The sequence below is a fragment of the Pipra filicauda genome, unplaced genomic scaffold (genome assembly GCF_003945595.2).
Source record: "Pipra filicauda isolate LSUMZ 115617 unplaced genomic scaffold, ASM394559v2 scaffold169_size1572857_pilon, whole genome shotgun sequence".
Classification (NCBI taxonomy): domain Eukaryota; kingdom Metazoa; phylum Chordata; class Aves; order Passeriformes; family Pipridae; genus Pipra; species Pipra filicauda.
The window spans coordinates 1555096-1572871 of NW_024104206.1; the positions used below are offsets into that span (position 1 = coordinate 1555096).

Sequence of the window (17776 nt, forward strand, 5' to 3'; positions counted from 1 at the left end):
CCCGCAGGGAGGGGACTGAGTTATGAAAGTTGTGAATGGGGAGTGTCCGGGGGGCTGGAGCAGAGGGAGCCCAGGGGCGCGGGGCACTCACTGCGGGCAGCACGGGCAGGCTGGGCTGCGGCACCCCGAGGTCCCCACGATGCCTCCCTCCACCATCCCCGCAGACAGCGCCGACCGGGAGAAGAGACATCTGGTGATACCCCAAACTCTATTCCCTGTTACCGCTCTGGCTGGCTTCCTACAGTTTATATCCCACAGTTCCAGGGGTGAACGTCTCCTGAGGCCACTCTCGTGTCCTTATCACTTTTCCAGCCCAGCTTCTTCACTGTAACTGTTGGACGGAGAACTGATAAGGGTATGTGAGTGACACGAGCGACCGAGCGACCGAGCGACCGTTCCGACACCGGCCCCTGATGGCCCCTGGGCTACCCCAGCTCCAGCTGCAGCAGGCATCCGTGCCTCTGCAGCTCCAGATGTTGGCTCTGGATAAACTGACCACAAAGCAAATGCAAGGGATAAAGAAACATCTTTTTTCATTAAGAGCGGGTGGGTCCCGTCATTCTGGGATTTTCCCTTTCAGCATCTGCAGCAGGTCTCCAGCAGGAAAACACATCTTTTTGGAAAAGGTCTTGAGATGCTATTTAATACATTATTGTTTGCCTGTGTTTCAGCGGACTAAGCTTGGAATTCTTTGGAATTGGTGTAAAGAGTAATTATAAAGTAAGAAATGAGTGTAAAACTGCTGTGCTTTCCTGTGCCTGGAATTGTTTCCATCAAATGTGATTTATTCCCAATGTTTCCTTGATTTTCAAGGTGAGCGCTCGCCAGCTGTCTCCAGCCACACCAGATGAAGGGAATGACTAGCACACCGAAGGGACAAGGGATTTAGGACAGCGAAACCCAGGTAAGGGAGTGTCCACTTGGCAAAGCCCCCCACTCCCACCCTGCCCATGTCCTGCTGAGCCCAGGGACACCAGGGGTCCCACGGGGGCTGCTCCTGCATCACAAACCACTCTTCTAAAAGACCCGGGAATCCCTTCACATGTCCAACCTCTTCTTCCCAATTTTCCAGCTATTCCCATCAGTCAGATTTTCCCTGTCTCCACAGAAGTGTTTTGCAGGGCCTATGCCAGCAGACTGGTGTTCCGGGGTGCTTGCCCATGGATGTGGGGCTCGATGGAGAGGAAAGAGCCAGCACCAGCACTGGGAGGAGGGTTTTTTCCCATGGGAAACACAGCATGGCCTGGCCAAAACCTGTTGGCCACACGGTCTGTGCCCCAGGGCTGCCCTGGCTCCCCATGACCCTCCACAGCCACCGACCGCTGCAGCCCCACAGGGCTCCCCAACACATTGCCATCCCCATGGGCACCCAGAGGTTCCCTGCCCGCCCCCCGGCTTGACAGAGACTAGAGGGGGATCCCAGAGCCTCCCAGGGCTGGGTGCCCCAAATCACCTCCATTTCCAGGCACAGGTGACAGGGCAGGGACCGAGGTGGAGGAGCAGCTCCACATCAGGCACTGCATGCACAGGCTGGCCTGGGGAGGGGATACACACCCAATCCCAGAGCCTCCCACTCCCAAGCCTGGGCCCCATCCTGACGCCCTGGTCTGTCCCCAGACGCTGAGTGGGAGGCACAGCCCCAGTGTGGGGGTCTTGTCCCCCCCGGGTTCATCTGGTGACCACGCTGCCTTGTGCAGGGCACGGCTGCCTGCTCCTGCTGCAGCTGTTTGGGGAGAGCTGCACCGTGCCCTGGGTGCTCCCCCCATCCACAGGTAGCCCAACAGCAGCTCCCACCACAGCTGGGGGTCTGGGGCTCTGCCACAGGCAGCCCTCCCCATGAAACCTGAGCATCCTCTTGGAGCAGAGAAGGACATGTCAGCATTTGGGACAGGCTCTGTCAGGGATCCCTTAGATAGGGACCCCTCACCAATGGCTTTTGCACCCACCCCACTGACTCCAGACCCAGGCCAAGGGAGGCAGGATGGACCCCTCAATACCACAGCTCTGGGCAGACAATCCAGCAGGCGGGCATCAGTGGGTTCAGAGCATTTGGGGATCCCAGGATGTCCCCCAGCCCATCTATTCCTCAGGAGCCAGGGAGGCAGAACACTGCTCTACGCAGAGGCCTCCCAGCCCCTCTGGCTGCTCTCGTTCCAGGGAGGTGGTTGGGGACCCACAAAATGAAGCGAGGGAAGAGGAGGGTCCTCCTTAGCATCCTGTCATTAGCTGGTCCAGGGACCAAACTGGGATGCTTATGGCATCCCTCGGCCTGGCTCAGCTGCCAGCAGCACTGGGGGGTCTTCCCTGGGGAGTACCTGGATGTGCCAGGAGCCCCAGATCAGCTGGGATGAGTGGCTGGAACATCTGGGAACCCCAAAATGTGTGGGGTGAGCACCTGGAGTCTCCAGGAGCCCCAAAAGCAAGTGCCTGCGTTCTCACAGCCTCTTCTGCATGAGGGGTTCAGCGGGGGGCCAGGACCTCATCTGATCCCTTTGCAAACAGCCGCCGGCGGATTGTCAGTGTGCATTTGGCTTTCCCCCGTGGCAGGTGGGGTGATCAGCCATGAAAAGGCGGCTTAGCAACACCGGAAAACTCCTGAGGCAGCCAAATTCCCCGCGCCGGCCCCAGCCGAGCCCCAGCCGTGGGGAGCCGAGCCAGGACAGCGTGGCCGGGGGTGTCGGGGCCGAGGGGGGGCCACGGCTGAGCCAGCACCGGTGCCGCTGCCGCGCAACCTCTTCCCGCCCTGAGCACGTAGCCCTGATATTAAAGCCATGAAGAGGAAATTCCTCTTCTTCAGAAAAAAACAGAATCCGGATATTTCATAAGTGTCCCATCGGACATGAAAGCCACACCAGGAAATTTCACTCAGCAGAGATATTAAAGTTGCCGTAGCCCTTGGGGCAGCCGGGGCCAAGCTCCCGGGGCCTGGCACACGACGAGAGACGGCTGCGGGGACACGCGAGCGCTGCGGCCCCAGCACATTCCACCGTCCCTCCTGTCCCTGTCCCTGCCAACCCCGCCACAGCCGCTGTTTGTTCTGCAATAGGTAACCCCAGGTCTAGCAGAGCCCCCACAAGAGAGCACCTCTCCCACCTACAGCGTTCCCAGTGGGAAAGCAAAGCCCCCTCCTTTGAGGGCACAGCCCTGGCGCTGCCAGAGTGACAGCACTGAGCCTGCTGTGGGTAACGTGAGCTGCACCCTCGTTGCCCACCTGTGCCTCGGTAACAGAGGTAACTGTCAGCAAGGGCAGGGACCAAAGTGGCCAAGTGTCTTTTCCCAACACAACCAATCTGGCACCGATGCCCTTATCCCCCCACAACGCTTTCCCAGCAAAGCCCACTGGTACAACTTGCTTTCTCCCAGGAGGGAGACGGGATGGGGAACTGGGACAATTGCCTGGACTATCTGGCATGGAAGCACATCCGCATTTATTGTGGGAGCAGGGGGAGACACGACTGGAAAAAGCCCGGCACTGCTGAGGCAGCATGTCTGTGCCTGTGGATTCAGGGGTTCGCTCCGTGCTCCATCCCACACGGAGCACGTGGAGTTGGGAGCTCTGGGGAGAGGCAGAGCCTCACAGGGGTTCACTGTGGGGTCCTTTGCCCACCCACTGGACACAACATGTCCCTTTGATCACCAAGAGGTCAGTGACCCCCTCGGAAAGCTCCTTGAAGGAGAGAGACAGCAATGGCTGTGCCAGCACCGGCACCGCTGCGGCAGCAGGGATGCAAGGGTGAGGGACTCGGGGGGACCCCACAGGCATGGAACACACAGGGGGCAGCAGCCAAGCCCCTGTCAGGGCACACGGCAGGCCAGGGTCCCACGGGGGGCTGCACTGGGGTGGGGGTGGCCTGTCCCCCCCACGAACGGGGAGGGTCACCCACCCAGCCCGGGGCGCAGCGCGACATCGCCCACCCCCGGTGCTGCCGGGGAGCGCCCGCCCCCGCAGGCACAGCACGGAGGTAATTGCAGGTTATTGTTCTGCTCTGTCGTTAAATACGGATCAGTTCGCTTCCGACACACGCTCCGAGGAGTGCAGACTCAGATCTCCTGCCCCCGCTCAGCACCTTTCCTCACCTGCCAGCAGCCTGGCACAGCGGCGGGTGCGACGCGGCACAGCGGTGGCAGAGGGTGTAAGGTGTGCTCGGCACGTAGAACCACAGGGACCTCAAAGCTCATCTCATTCCACCCCCTGCCATGGGCAGGGACACCTTCCACCAGACCACATTGCTCGAAACCCCATCTGACCTGGCCTTGGACACTTCCAGGGATGGGGTAGCCACAGCTTCTCTGGGCAACTTGTGCCAGGGCCTCAGCACTGAGAAGAATTGCTTCCCAATATCCCATCTAACCCTGCCCTCTGGCAGTGGGAAGCCATTCCCTATGTCCTGTCACTCCAGGTGCTTGTCCCAAGTCCCTTTCCAGCTCTCCTGGAGCGCCTTTAGGGACTGGAAGGGGCTCTAAGGTCTGTCTCCCCAGAGCCTTCTCTTCTCCAGGCTGAAGACGTTTCATCCCTCAGCTTTGACAAAGTCAGAATTCAACTACCCAGATCCTGGGCTTTCAATTCAATTCAGAGCCCTGAGGCTCTGCCAGTCCTGGGGCCCAGGCTCTGATGTTTCCCTGTGGGGATCTGTCAGGATTAGAAGTGAAACACAACCCAAAGAGCAACATAACAGCTTCTTGAGAGAAAACAAGTTGCTAAAATTAAATAAGCAAAATGAGAGAATGGAATATTTTTACATTGATTTCCTTGTCATGAATATTTATAAAACTTAGTTTAATAATATTAAGCAAAATACAGAAAAGCACTGGATGGGCACTGTAGCCTGCAACCCCTTCCCATGGCAAGGCACACGTCAGACCTCAGTGACTGTGGTCTGCCAGGATCTGAGCTGCAGCATTGCTTCCAGGAGCTCAGAGCAGGGAATCACCCATCCAGAAACCAGAAAATCCCCAGAAAGACTCACAAAACCCCAAGGAGTTTATTGTCCATTGCCACAAGCAATAAACACAGGGAGGCCAAGCATCTTTTCTGTCTGCCCCAGACCACTTGCTCTCATCTTAATTGGCAATTAATGACATGAGTTGTATTGTCACTCCACTCCCCCTATGCCTGCCCAGGAATGTGGCTGGTCCTTCCCTGGAAGCGTTCAAAGCCAGGTTGGACAGAGTTTGGAGCAACATGGTCTAGTGGAAGGTGTCCCTGCCCAAGGCAGGGGAATGGAACAAGATGAGCTTTAACCCAAACCATTTTGAGATTCAGTGATTCACCCACTGTAGCACAACCAGCCTCATCTTCCACCGTGGCCCACAGACATTCTGCAGATATTCCCTCCTGCCAGGATCTGGTGGTTTCCAGCCTGGCATCAAGGCCATTTCCTGTCTTTCGATCCAAGGGGTTATCCACTTCCCCTCTGGAGCACATCCAGGTGAAAAACCCACCTTGAAGGTGCAAGAATGTGGAGATTACGAAGGGAAAAGCATGGAGAAGTGCAGGGAGACGGATGTGTTGTCAAGACAACAGTGTCTGCAGGACTGGGAGAGGGAAGGACAGAGGAGTGGGGTACCCAGGGCTCTGGTGATGGGCACAGTGGTACGGGAAGCTGAGAGTGAGAGCAGGAGGAGGTGAGATACCCCACACTCCTCAGCACACCAGGACAGCTCCCAGCCCTGCTCCTTGTGAAAGAGGATAATTTTGGGCCCCACAGCATCCCCAGAGCCCATCACCTGCATCCTACCCAGTCCCACAGTCCAGCTCCCTGGAGACTGGTGCTCAGGGTCCAAGGGATGGAAGCTGCCATTCTCCAAGGCCCAGCACACTGCACTAGTTGTGGTGTCTCAAAGGGGAGCAGCTCTGGCTCACAGAGCAGCACATTCCTATTTTCAGGCCTTTCCACATTAGAGTCCAAGTCAAACTGACACCCCATACTGTGGAGCAGAGGCTGGAGAGACCCTGATCCCACCCAGCTCCAAACCCTCCTACTTAGAGAAAAGGTTGTAACTTTGTTCATGCCTCAGACGTGGATTAGAAGGAGATAGGCACTGAATTCCTCAGCTCAGGGAGGGGACAGCAGGCACAGCCACCTGCGAGGTCTGTCATAGCCAGTGCAGCTGCAGAGCTGCCAATCTGACACGGATCCAGCCCTGGATCCAAGTTCACCACCATGGCAGTGAGGATGCAGGCGTGATCAGGGCACAGGGCACCTACAAACCCTGGTGTGCAAATGCCCATCACCATACCCTCAGCCCAGAGCCAGGACAGAGAGAGAGGACAGGCAGGGGAGAGGTGCAGAAGCAGCTGGAGGCTCTGCACTGCTGTGCTCACCTCCTGAACCCTATGTCCTGAGCCCCACACCCTGAGCCCCACGCCCCATTCCCTCCTCCGCTCAGCTGCCGAAGGCCCTGGAGCATCCCGACAGAGCAGCAGCTCCTGGCAGCACGGGGAGCCCTGCTCCCCTCTGAGCCCCTGCTCCCCACGCACCCATCCCAGCAGCAATCCCTGCCGGGCCCTGATGGCTCCCTAAAGCTGCTGCACTATTTTTACCCCATGGTTGCTATAGAGACATCAGAGCCGCTCGCTGTGATGATGCAGCTGCTTTGGGTGATGCAGCTGCTTTCGGGCGATGCAGCCTCTTCCGGAAGCACTGCATCACCCACTGCATCACCTGCTGCCTCATCACCCACTGCATCACCCACTGCATCATCATCACCACCCACTGCACCACCTGCTGCATCACCCACTGCATCACCCATTGTGCTACCCACTGCATCATCTGCTGCATCACCCACTCCATCATCACCCTCTGCATCATCCACTTCAGGTCCCTCTGGACACACCCTTCAGTCCTAGAGTCCCAGAGTGCGAGATCCTCGTGCCCATGGCGATGCCATGGGATGTAGGGTCACACAGCCTGTTCCATCCATCCATCACTTCCGGTGCGCCGGCTTGGGATGAGCTGCTGCTCCACCAGCCTGGCCAAGGTGCTGCTGCAGCTCAAGCCTCTGGCCAAAGCCAGGGACCAGAGGGGACAAAAACAGCAGCACTGCATGGCCACAGGAGGTGACAGTGGCAGGAATGTCACTGACATCCCAGATTTTAGCTGATTAACCTCCAGCACACTGTGGGAAGTCGGTACTCCAGCAGGAGAAATCAGGGTCCCAATCAAAGCAGGGGCAAACCTGCCCCAGGCTCCAGCCCTGCTCGGGTCTGAGGGGAAAGTGAGGTGCTGTGGGCACAGTTGGATACTTTTGTCCATGAAACCCCATGGAGGGGCATGGCCTGGGCTGGGACCCCCCATGCCCAGGACAGCCCCGCTGTGCCCCACTGTGCCCCACAGGTTGGGGAACCTGGGCTGTGCCCCAGGCAATAGGAGCGTTGGCAGCAGAGCCGGTGGTCCCCCTCGGAATGCTGAGCTCCCCTACCCCTGTGCTGGGCTCGGGGAGCACGGCTATAAACGGCGGCCGTGTGGGGATGAGCTGGCAGGAATAGCTCACACAGCCCTCGGCAAAGAGCCCAAAATAGAACTCGCCAGCGCCGGGTGTCCCCGGGGAGACGGTGCCGGCTCAGCCCTTGCCAAGGCTGCACTGGCATCCCACCTGTGCCTGAGCTGGAGGTCCAAAGGTGCCGGGACACAGTGCTTTGGGACAAACCCCTTCCCTGAGAGACAGACCCGGCTCTGCCCAGCTGGGGGCTGCAGCTCCTCTGGAGCTGTAGAGCACAGGGAGCCAACAGCCCCTTGCCATCCTGTCCCTGCTCCCATGGCCTCAGCCCCCCGAGGCATCACTGCAGCGCCCTTGAATGCCCTGGGGACATTCACGCCACACACCAGAGAGCCCCATTACAGTCCCAGAAAGCAGCTCCCCCTCCTTTGAGCTGGACCGGACTCTAATCATAACCTCAGCAGGCTAATGAAGGGAGGGGAACTGCCTGGCTTATCCAGGTGGGATGGTGCTGAGGTGGCCCCACGAAGCACTTGGCATCTCTGATGTTCTCATCAGTGTCACAGTTGTGTCCCCTCTGCCTCTCTCTGCCCTGCCAGGGGGAAGGAGCCTCCTGCCCAGGTGAGGATGCCGGGTACCAGTACCACCCATGCCACAGGGTACTGGTATCACCAGCAGCACCTCCAGTCACTGCCCAGCCCTCCACCTCCTGCCAGGGCTGTTCTGTGCAGGCAGAGCACCCTGGGGTGACACTTGGGCACCTCAAAGCCACCTCATCCCAGTCTTGTCCCAAACTGACCATGTGCAGATCCCATCTCACTGCCCCCGAGGCTGTGCAGGCACTGCTGAGATCAAACCCAGGGCTCAGAGTCCTGCGTGGAGCTGCAGCTTCTCCAGCAGCCATCCCTGCGGCCCCGTTGCCATGGCATCCTCAGGGATGGCAGGGATACTGGCAAGGAGGACAAGGAGGATGAAGATAGGTGGACACATTGGCTCTGCAAAGCCGGGACAGGGTTGGGGCAGATCTGAGGCTCCCTGGCAGCAGACAGGGGCTGTTCCTGCTCCCCTCCATGGAGGTCCCAGCTGCCCGGGACGACTGGCATAACGGAGCTGGTGTCACCATGCTCGGCCCTCCCTGCTGGGGCATCTCCCTCCCCACAGACACCTTAAAGCTGGTGAGTCTAGGCTGGTGGAGCAGGAAAAGGAACTCTCACGTTTGAACATCTGCAAGGACAGGTCATTCCTGCTCTCCAGCCAGGACAGCCAGCCTGGCACAGGGGTGACAACTCATGGGAGCAGTGAGGGGGGCAGAGGAGGAAGGAGTGTTTGGGGGGGGAGGGGGGTCAGCTCCCCAACACTTCCTTCCAACAATCTCCTACTTGCAATTGCTGAGGCCCCAGAACTTTCCATCTTCCACCACCACCCCCTCCCTCCTTCTGGCCCTCCTGGACCACCCCTGACCCACCCTGAGGTGCCTTGGGAGTGGGGCAGACCCTCCTTGACTCAGGGGCTGTGGTGGCTTCCTCTGGTGCTGGAGTAGCAACCCCAATCCCGGGCAGCCTGTGCTCTTCCTGCCACCACAGCTTGTCTTCTAAACTTGTGGGTTTCAGGAGGTTTTTTTAAGGTGTTTATTTTATTAAGGTCTTTATATTATTGTGTTTTTAAAAGTTAAGGTGTTTATTTTCTACAAGTAACTTGGTGTGCTCATGCACAGAAAATGGACAGACAGACACATTTTTGGGGCTTTTATGGCCAGTTTAGGCAGGTACTGCATTAACTCTGCATTAACAGAGTCAGGACAAAGCTGCCATAAGGTTTTCCAAATGCTCCCTAATGTGATAAGACTGACTTAATATCTCTGCTGGCTCTGATTCTCATTGTCATCCTCATCTCTGACTGAAGAACACTGAAATACTAGATTATATTTTATTAATCGCAAGAGAAATTCCCCCTAATGTTAACGTGATCCAGAGGGTGCAATGACAAACACCCTCACAGCTGCAACGGCCTGTGGAAGTACAGAGCCACCTTCCCCTCAGTTCCCTCTTCCTGTTGGAACTGCTCCAAAAGAGCCACCGAGGAAAGTGGAGGAGGTTGCTGGGAAGCAGGTTCCTGCACGGATGAGAGATCTGGGGACAAAGAAGATCTGGAGACAACGAGATCTGGAGACAAAGGAGGTCTGGAGGGACAGCAGGCTGGTGCTAGTCCTGGTACATCGCACTGGCACAGGGAGCTCTGCCCGAGGAGCAGATGCAGGGACCCCGGCTTCCCCTGCACGGCACAGAGCATTCCAGTGTCCCAGGTGTGCTCTCAGGTGCCCCAGCTGTGTGCTCGGGGTTCCCCAGATGTGCTCTCAGACCACAGGGTTACTAACGCCAGAGGGGGCTCAGGGCGCTCCTAATCTCCCCCGGCTCCAAGTGGGGCCGGCTGTGGGCTCAGACCGGTTTGCCCACGGCAGGGTCCCACCATCTCCATCTGGAGATCCCCGAGGGCAGGTACACTCACATCCCACCCCCGCACACAGACACCCCCGCACGGGGGGTGCGGACACTCCCCCCTCACACTCCCGCACACGGACACCCGCACACCCCCGCGCTCACGGACCCCCGCACCCGAACACGCTCCCCCGCACCCGGAGGCAGGGACACAGACCCCTCCAGCCCCCCGGCACGCGGACACCCCCGCCCCGCCGCTCCCCGCACCCACCCCCGGGCGGACGCGCCGCCCCCCCGCGCCCTCCTCCTCGCGCAGCGCCGGGCAGCGGCACCGGGCACCGGCACCGGCAACCGGGCACCGGCACCGAGCACCGACACCAGCCCCGGCAGGGGCACAGGGCAGCGACACCGACACCGGGCGTCGACACCGGCAGCAGCCCCGGCGCAGGGCACAGGGCAGCGGCACCGACACCGGCGCCGGGCAGCAGGTAGCGGGTCGGGGGTGGGGGGCGCTCCCACCATCACCACCAGCCGGGGGCGGCGGCGGGAGCGGGACCGGGATGGCCCCGGGGTGGAGGGGCGCCGGGAGGCACCGGCCTGGCGGGGGTGGGGAAGAACCGACGCCCGGGTCTCCCCGGGCTCGAGGGGTCCCCACGAGAAGGGGCCGTGGGGAGCTCTCGGACGGGGCTGCACCGCTGGCGCTGCCCCGGTGCGAGCACTGACCGCAGGTCCAGGGGCTGCAGGACACCCACAGAGGGCACGGGGGCGTGGGGAAGGGCTGGACGGCTTGTGCCCACCCCGGGGGGATTCTGGGGGCACCGGCTGCCCAGGGCTCCAGGAACGGCCTGAGGACTGGGACAGGGAGCAGAGGGAAGAAGGAGCAGGGAATGGGGAGCAGCAGGAGCGAGGAGTCGGGGGCAGCAGGAGTGGGGGCCATTGAGAGCAGGGGGCGGGGGCAGCAGGAGCAGGGGGCAGTGGGGGCAGTAGAAGCCGGGTGCAGTAGAAATACAGTAGAAAGCATGACTGTAGCTGCTTCTCCTTCCCTCCAGCAGAAGGAAAGCAGAGACCCCAGCTCCAGCCCAAGAAGCCATGTGGGATGCTCCCACTGTCTCGGGTGAGCTTCATGCTGTGGCCCCCCAGACCTAGCAGGCCAGTGGAGACCATCAAGAACTCTCTGATCTCTTCAGGAAACCAGTGCATCTGGGCAGCTGCCTGCAGGAGGTGGGTGGATGTGGCTAGAGGGGCAGTGGGGTGCAGAGCAGTACCCGGAGCATGGCATCCCGGGAAGGCGGGGATGAAGGAGCAGGGCTCACCTCTCCACGGTTCCTCCTGCAGCCAGCAGCCACTGCTGCCATCACCCAGCACCAAGCAGCAGCCAGTGCCATGGATGAGGTGATGGAGCTAGAGCTGGGGAGCAACTCCCTCCTGAAGGCCGTGTGGCTCGGCCGGCTCCGGCTGACCCGGCTGCTGCTGGAAGGGGGGGCTTACATCAACGAGAGCAACGAGAAGGGGGAGACCGCCCTGATGGTGGCCTGCATCACCACACACGTCGACCAGCAGAGCATCCACAAGGCCAAGATGGTGAAGTACTTGCTGGACAACAGAGCTGACCCCAACATCCAGGACAAGTCTGGGAAAACTGCCCTCATGCATGCCTGCATCCGTGGGGCTGGGGGGGAGGTGGTGTCCCTGCTGCTGGAGAACGGGGCAGACCCCAGCCTGGAGGACCGCTCAGGAGCCTCGGCACTGGTCCATGCCATCAATGCCGATGACAAGGCTGTGCTGCAGCACCTCCTGGATGCCTGCAGAGCCAAGGGGAAGGAAGTGATCATCATCACCATGGACATATCAGCCTCTGGCACTAAGACCACCAAGCAGTACCTGAATGTTCCCCCTGTGCTGGAGTTCAAAGAGAGAGCCCCCCCCGAGGTGGGTGCAGCACCCTCTCATGCCCACCTGAAAACTTCCATCTCAGCACCTTCCCCTGAAGAGAAGGAGAGCAGCATTCTCACCCCACACGCTTCACACCCTGGAGACACTGGGGACACTGAGCCACCCTCCCCAGGCCAGAGAGCCGGTACTGCCCGGAAAGCCCATCTGCCACGACTGAAGCGGCTGCGATCGGAGCCGTGGGGTCTGGTGGCACCCTCAGTGCTGGCAGCCTCAGCACACCGTGATGACACGCACATCTGTGCTGGTGAGGATGTCATCATGGGCATTGGAGACCTCTCGCTCTCCAAAAAGATCCCCCTCATTCGGAGCAGCAGCAGCAAGGGCAGGGACCCCGCTCTCTTTCCTATGGTGGACGAGCAGGCACTGGGGCCGCTGGCATGGAAAGCCACCCAGGAGAAGAGCCCGGCTGCCCACCCGCGCCTGCACCACAGCAGCACAGTGCCGGAGGAGCCAGAGAGCACCGGCTCAGCCGCCGGCTCAGCCGCGGGGATGGACACTCTGCACTGGTGGAGGCCAGGCACGGAGCACAACGGAGATCCCCACCTCACCGAGATGGGGAAGGGGCCATCGGAGAGGAGGAAGCTGAGTGGGTCCCACCTGGCCTTGCTGGATGGCTCACGAGAGTCTCCCTCTGGCAGTGCGAGCACATCACCCAGCACTGTCCGGCGCCGACCACCTGCCTTGCTGGAGAGGCGAGGATCCGGGACCCTCCTGCTCGACCACATCTCCCACACGAGGCCGGGATATCTGCCCCCGCTGAATGTGAACCCCAACCCCCCGATCCCTGACATCGGCTCCAGCAAAGCTCCCTCCCCTCTGGCTGCTGGGCTGAAGCCCCTGGTGCCCCTCGCACCCAGCTCGCCCAGGCGGGGCGACCTGAGAGCCCGCAGGAAGCTCCTCCGCAGACACTCCATGCAGGCGGAGCAGATGCGGCACCTCTCTGATTTTGAGGAGGTCGTGGCCCAGTAGCTATGTCACCATTTTCTTCCCAAAGCCACGCTGTCCCTGCAGAAACGGGACAGTCCCAGATGGAGTGGTCACCGGCTCCAGGGACACACTGATGGCCGCGGGGGTCAGACCTGAGCCCAGAGGCTGAATCAGGAATGACCACCTGGGAGACCAATCCCAGACCATCCGAGATCGCCAGGCTCCGTGCCAAGGATCCGATCCTGCCTGCAGTTCCCTTATTCCTCACTAGTCACAATCCACTTTTCATCCATCCCGCCCGTTCTGACACCGAATCCCCCCCGAAGCCCCCAGCAGTGATCCTTGGGGCCGAGCGTTCATGAAGGGCCTTCCAGGAGGGGAAGGGGCTCAGTGCTGCGGGGGCTGGAGAAGCGGGAACACTCCCCCCGGCAACGGACCGTGTCGGTGCCCTCTCGGAGCAGGAGAGGGAGACAATCCTCCACCTCCGAGATTCCCGAGAGCTTCGGAGCTCCGGCAGCTGAGCTCACCCGGCACCGCGATTCTGGACCAGGATGGGCTTGTCTCGTCTCTGAAGCGCCTGAGGTTCAGGGCGTTCATTCACCGCCACTCCGAATAGCTCTAAGCGCTGAATCCCCGGGCAGGATTCAGGTCCCAGCCTGGCTGCATGGGAAGCCTCTGCCGGCGGCGTGGGAACCGGGATGCCGAGTAACCGAGGATGGCACGGGCCTACCTAAGGGGTTCATCCACCGGGAAAGTCGCAGGCACCGCGACACAGCCGGGACCCCGCTCTGCTGCCCGCCCTGCGCAGGGAGCACTCCTCACCCCACGCCTCATCCCACGCTCCGTGCGCCGTGGGCCGGCCGTGGGCCGTGGCTGCCCACAGATTCCATTAATGCATTTATTTACAGGAGTCCGTGTGTGTAGTGGTGCAGGGGCAGGTGCCGGGGTGACGCCGTGTCCCTGCGGGGACTTTTTCACGATCGCTGCGTTAATAAAGCGCTCGCCGTTGGATGGACAGACTCGTGGTGCGGGGATCCGGCACCGGCCGGCCCGGGGGGTCCGGGGAGTGCCGAGGGGATCCCCGCGGGATTCCCGGAGTGCCCGGCACAGAGACGCCGGGTGGTTCCCAGGGTGCCGGGGGTGCCTGGGGGGTTCCCGGGGTACCGGTGGGTGCCCGCCCCAGTGCCGGAGGTGCCGCCCCCGCCCCGCCCCGCCCCGCCCGCAGCGGAAGCGCCACGTCAGGGGGGCGGGTCCCGGTCCCGGTCCCGGTGCGTGTCGCGGTGCGTGTCGCGGTGCGTGTCGCGATGCCGGGCGCGGTGCGTGGCGCGGTGCGGGCACTGTGCCTGGCCGCGCTCCTGGGCGCTCTGGGGGCCGGCGGGACGGAACTGACGCTGGAGCTGCCCGACAGCGACCGGCGCTGCTTCCACCAGGAGCTGGAGAGCGGCATCAAGTTCACCCTCGACTACCAGGTACTGCCCTGACCGTGCCCTGCTGATACCCCCTTGCCGTGTACCTGCCCGTACTTGCTTGCAGCCCTGCATGTGCCCTGCCTGCAGCCCCTGCCCATGCCCCTGCCAGCACCTTCGTGCACATCCCTGCCTGCACTCCCCTTGTGCCCCATCCCAATGCCCCTGCCTTTGTCTTGTCGATGCCAATGCCTGTGCCTCCTTGCCCGTGCCCTCCTGCCCACGCCCCTGCCCATGTGTGTGCCTATTGCCCCTGCCTATGCCCCTGCCCATGCCCCTGCCCCGAGCCCTACAGAGCCTCATGCAGGGCTGCAGTTCCCCCCTCCCATGCGTACCTCAGTTCCCCTCGTGCTGCACCAGGAGCTGTTCCCAGCCCCAGCCCTGTGACCAGCACTGTCCACCTGGGAGCCAGGGCTGGGGTGTGCCCACAGCAGCCATGGGAGCCCCTGACCTTGGCCCTGGGGGCTGTCCCTGTATTCAGCCACGCTAGCTGAGCTGCTGGCACTGTGGGGCACAGCTTCCCCAGGGCTCCCCTGGCCTGGCCCCATCCCATGGGCATGGTGCCCGCTGGCCTCTCAAACAGCTGTGGGGCCGGGCAGGGGCAGGGGGCCCTTGCCACGTCACTGGGCAGGTGCCACCTCTGTCTCCCCACGCAGGTGATCAGTGGGGGACACTATGACGTAGACTGCTACGTGGAGGACCCCAACGGCAAGACCATCTACCAGGAGACCAAGAAGCAGTACGACAGCTTCCCACACCGCACCGAGGTCAAGGGTGTCTACACCTTCTGCTTCAGCAATGAGTTTTCCACCTTCTCCCACAAAATTGTCTACTTCGACTTCCAGGTGGGCGACGAGCCACCCATCCTGCCCGACATGAACAACCGCGTCACTGCCCTGACACAGGTAGGTCCCAGGAGGGAGGGAGGGACAGAGAAAGGTCCTGCTGCAGCCCTCAAAGGGCCTCACAGAACAGCGGTTGGAGGCTCATCCCCCTTCCCCTTCACCGGATGCAGAAGTGCCAACCGCCAGCCAACAGCCCCACCACATCCTCTGCCCGGACAGGGGTGCTCTGCTGGGTCTGGGCTCCCCCAGCTGCAGCATCCAGTGTCTATCCTGCAAGAGGGAATTGCATCAGCCATTCCATCCCTGGGTGTGAGCCCCTGGGCTGGGCACCCTGGTGCCCCAGCGGGGCTCTCGGCTCTGCCCTGGTGCAGAACCACTCTGGGTGGGGTCCGGCGGGGAACTGATGCCACAGGCACTGCTGTCCTGCTCTTGGGACTGTGTCCTGCTCCCTCAGTCGTTCCGTGTCAGGAGCAACAGGGCACCTTTGTCCTTGTCCCCCAGATGGAATCCGCCTGCGTCACCATCCATGAGATGCTGAACTCGGTGATTGACTCCCAGACCCATTACCGGCTGCGGGAGGCGCAGGACCGGAGCAGAGCCGAGGAGCTCAATGGCCGTGTCTCATACTGGTCGGTGGGGGAAACCCTCATCCTCTTCGTGGTCAGCGTCGGACAGGTGATGCTGCTCAAGAGCTTCTTCACCGAGAAGAGACCCGGCAGCAGTGGGACCAGCACCTAGAGCCGATGTGTCGGTGCCCGAGCAGAGCGGGGAGCGGGATGGCAGCGGCCCTGGGGTTGTGCTTTCCCTCTGACCTGTGCCGGAGGCGGGAGCAGGGGGTGACGTGACGCTGCTGAGCGGGGTGGACGGGGTGGACGTGGACACCCAAGTACAGGCATCCCCCCACATCGCCTCCCACTCGCCATCGCCCACCTCGCTGCCCTGTCCCCCTGCCTGGCCACCCTGTCCACACTCTCTGGCTCCTCTGAGAAGCGGGCGGGTGCCCTGGACCAGTATCAGCATCGACACTGGGGGACCCTCAGAGCCCGACATGACTGCAATGGCCACGAGCTGCCCCTCAGAGCCCTGCACGGCCAGCGAGGGGATGGGGCAGCTCTGGCCCACCTGGTGCCCACCCAGTGCCATCAGCCTGAGAGAGCTGCCCATGAGCTGGGGGTCTCTGTCTGCACCCCGATTGTCCCAGGGCACTCTCAGCAGCAGAGCCACAGCAGCAGCAGCATCCCATGAGGGCAGGTTTTTTGCTGGGTGGTCCTGTGGCTCTACTAGCCCCTCCCCTCGAAGCATTTCTCAGGCCAGCAGTGTTTGATTTGCCCCTACCAGGTGGTATTTTCATACTCACATGGGTCCATGCCTGAGAGTCAGCCCACCATGCACCCCTCCCTGCAGATACGTGCCAGGGAAGCCCCATCCCTGCCCCAGCAGCATTGAGTACCCCCACGTGCTTGGGACTGCAGCCCCCCATTCCCTGGAGCCCCACAAAATGGACACCCCCAGGAGAGCCCTGGGGTGAGCCCCCTGTGCAAGACCCCTGGTCTGTGCAAGACCCCTGGTGGCCTCAAGCCCTCAAGCAGGCGTGAGATCCCTTCCCAGAGCTTGAGCAACTCCACTGGCCTTTGCCACTTCCAAATAAATCCCTGCAAGCATGGCTGGCACCTCTGTTATTGGGCACCACTCCTGCCTGCCCTTCTGCCTGCCCCCTGTCTGCACCAGCCAAACCTGCTCCTGGCATAGGAGAAGGAGCTAGAGAGATCCCTTGGCAGGAGCAGCCCCCCAAGCGCTATCCCAGCATGAGGCCACCCTGTCAGTGGTTTGGAATCAGTGTCCCACTGGGCAGTGGGGACCGAGGGGCTGAGGGAGCCCAGTGACCCACTGCAACAGAGTGGGGACCCCCCAGGCAGAGCCCAGCTGTGGTCCCTTCCTCAAGGGCAGGGGGATGCCAGGGCAGTTTTCATGGTCTGTCCCTCACCAGGCATCGCTCCTGGTGCTGTGAGAAGGGCTCAGCTCAGGATGCAGGAAGGAGTAAGGGGCCCAGGCACCCACAGCCCCCTCCCACCCCTGCAGGCCCCAGGAGCTGTGCCACTTCCACTGTCAGCGCTGGCCTTGGGGCAGCTGCCACAGGCAGGAGCACCAGCCCTGTGTGCCTCCCAGCAGCCTTGGGCAGGAGCCAGGAGCTCCTGTTTGGAACAGAGCCAATGGCAGCAGCACTCTGAGACTGCCACCAGCTCCGTGTCACTCACAAGGACCAGGCCCCCCACCCACGGGGACCGAGAGCCCTGCAGGGGTGAACAGGGAGGGCAGTCCCCAGGCCAGCCTGTGGGTACCCTTGATCTGCCCCTTCCTGGGGACCCTTGAGCCCCCCGTGGCAGGGTCAGGGGCACCTGTGACCCCAGTGGGACAAGGCTTTGGGGACCTCAGCTCAGGTCCCGGACAAGAAACACAGGAAGGACAAGAGGTGGCCATGGGACACTTTATTGCTGTGCAGAGCACAGAGAGGGGAGAGGGGATGGGGGGCACCCCCGCTAGCCTTGAGCCCGCAGAGATGCTTTGGGATGCAGGAAGAGAGTGGCAGCGACCCCATCCCTGCTGGACCCGTGCTGGCCTGGCCGTCCTGCTGCTGGGTCCCCCTGCCCTGAGCACCCCAGGGGTTGTGTTGGTCTCACAAGGAGCTGCTGTGGCAGGTGGCATCCCCGGC

The 17776-nt window shown here is 61.5% G+C and overlaps 2 protein-coding genes across 4 annotated transcripts; both read left to right on the forward strand.

The window, feature by feature from the left end:
* Positions 1-10166: 10166 nt before the first annotated feature.
* On the forward strand, positions 10167-13766 carry ANKRD34C (ankyrin repeat domain 34C). 3 transcript variants are annotated; one of them, XM_027709887.2, is made up of 3 exons: positions 10167-10363; positions 10928-11096; positions 11211-13766. In XM_027709887.2, the coding sequence occupies exon 3, from the start codon at positions 11259-11261 to the stop codon at positions 12795-12797; it is 1539 nt and encodes a 512-aa protein (XP_027565688.1). In that variant the 5' UTR covers positions 10167-10363; positions 10928-11096; positions 11211-11258; the 3' UTR covers positions 12798-13766. The 3 variants fall into 3 exon arrangements, with proteins under 3 accessions (XP_027565688.1, XP_027565687.1, XP_027565685.1); XM_027709886.2 differs by having other exon boundaries at positions 10925-13766; XM_027709884.2 differs by having other exon boundaries at positions 10928-13766.
* On the forward strand, positions 12875-16729 carry LOC113982043 (transmembrane emp24 domain-containing protein 3). Its single transcript, XM_027709888.2, has 3 exons — positions 12875-14224; positions 14878-15126; positions 15568-16729. The coding sequence occupies exons 1-3, from the start codon at positions 13766-13768 to the stop codon at positions 15802-15804; spliced, it is 945 nt and encodes a 314-aa protein (XP_027565689.2). The 5' UTR covers positions 12875-13765; the 3' UTR covers positions 15805-16729.
* The last annotated feature ends 1047 nt before the right edge of the window (positions 16730-17776 follow it).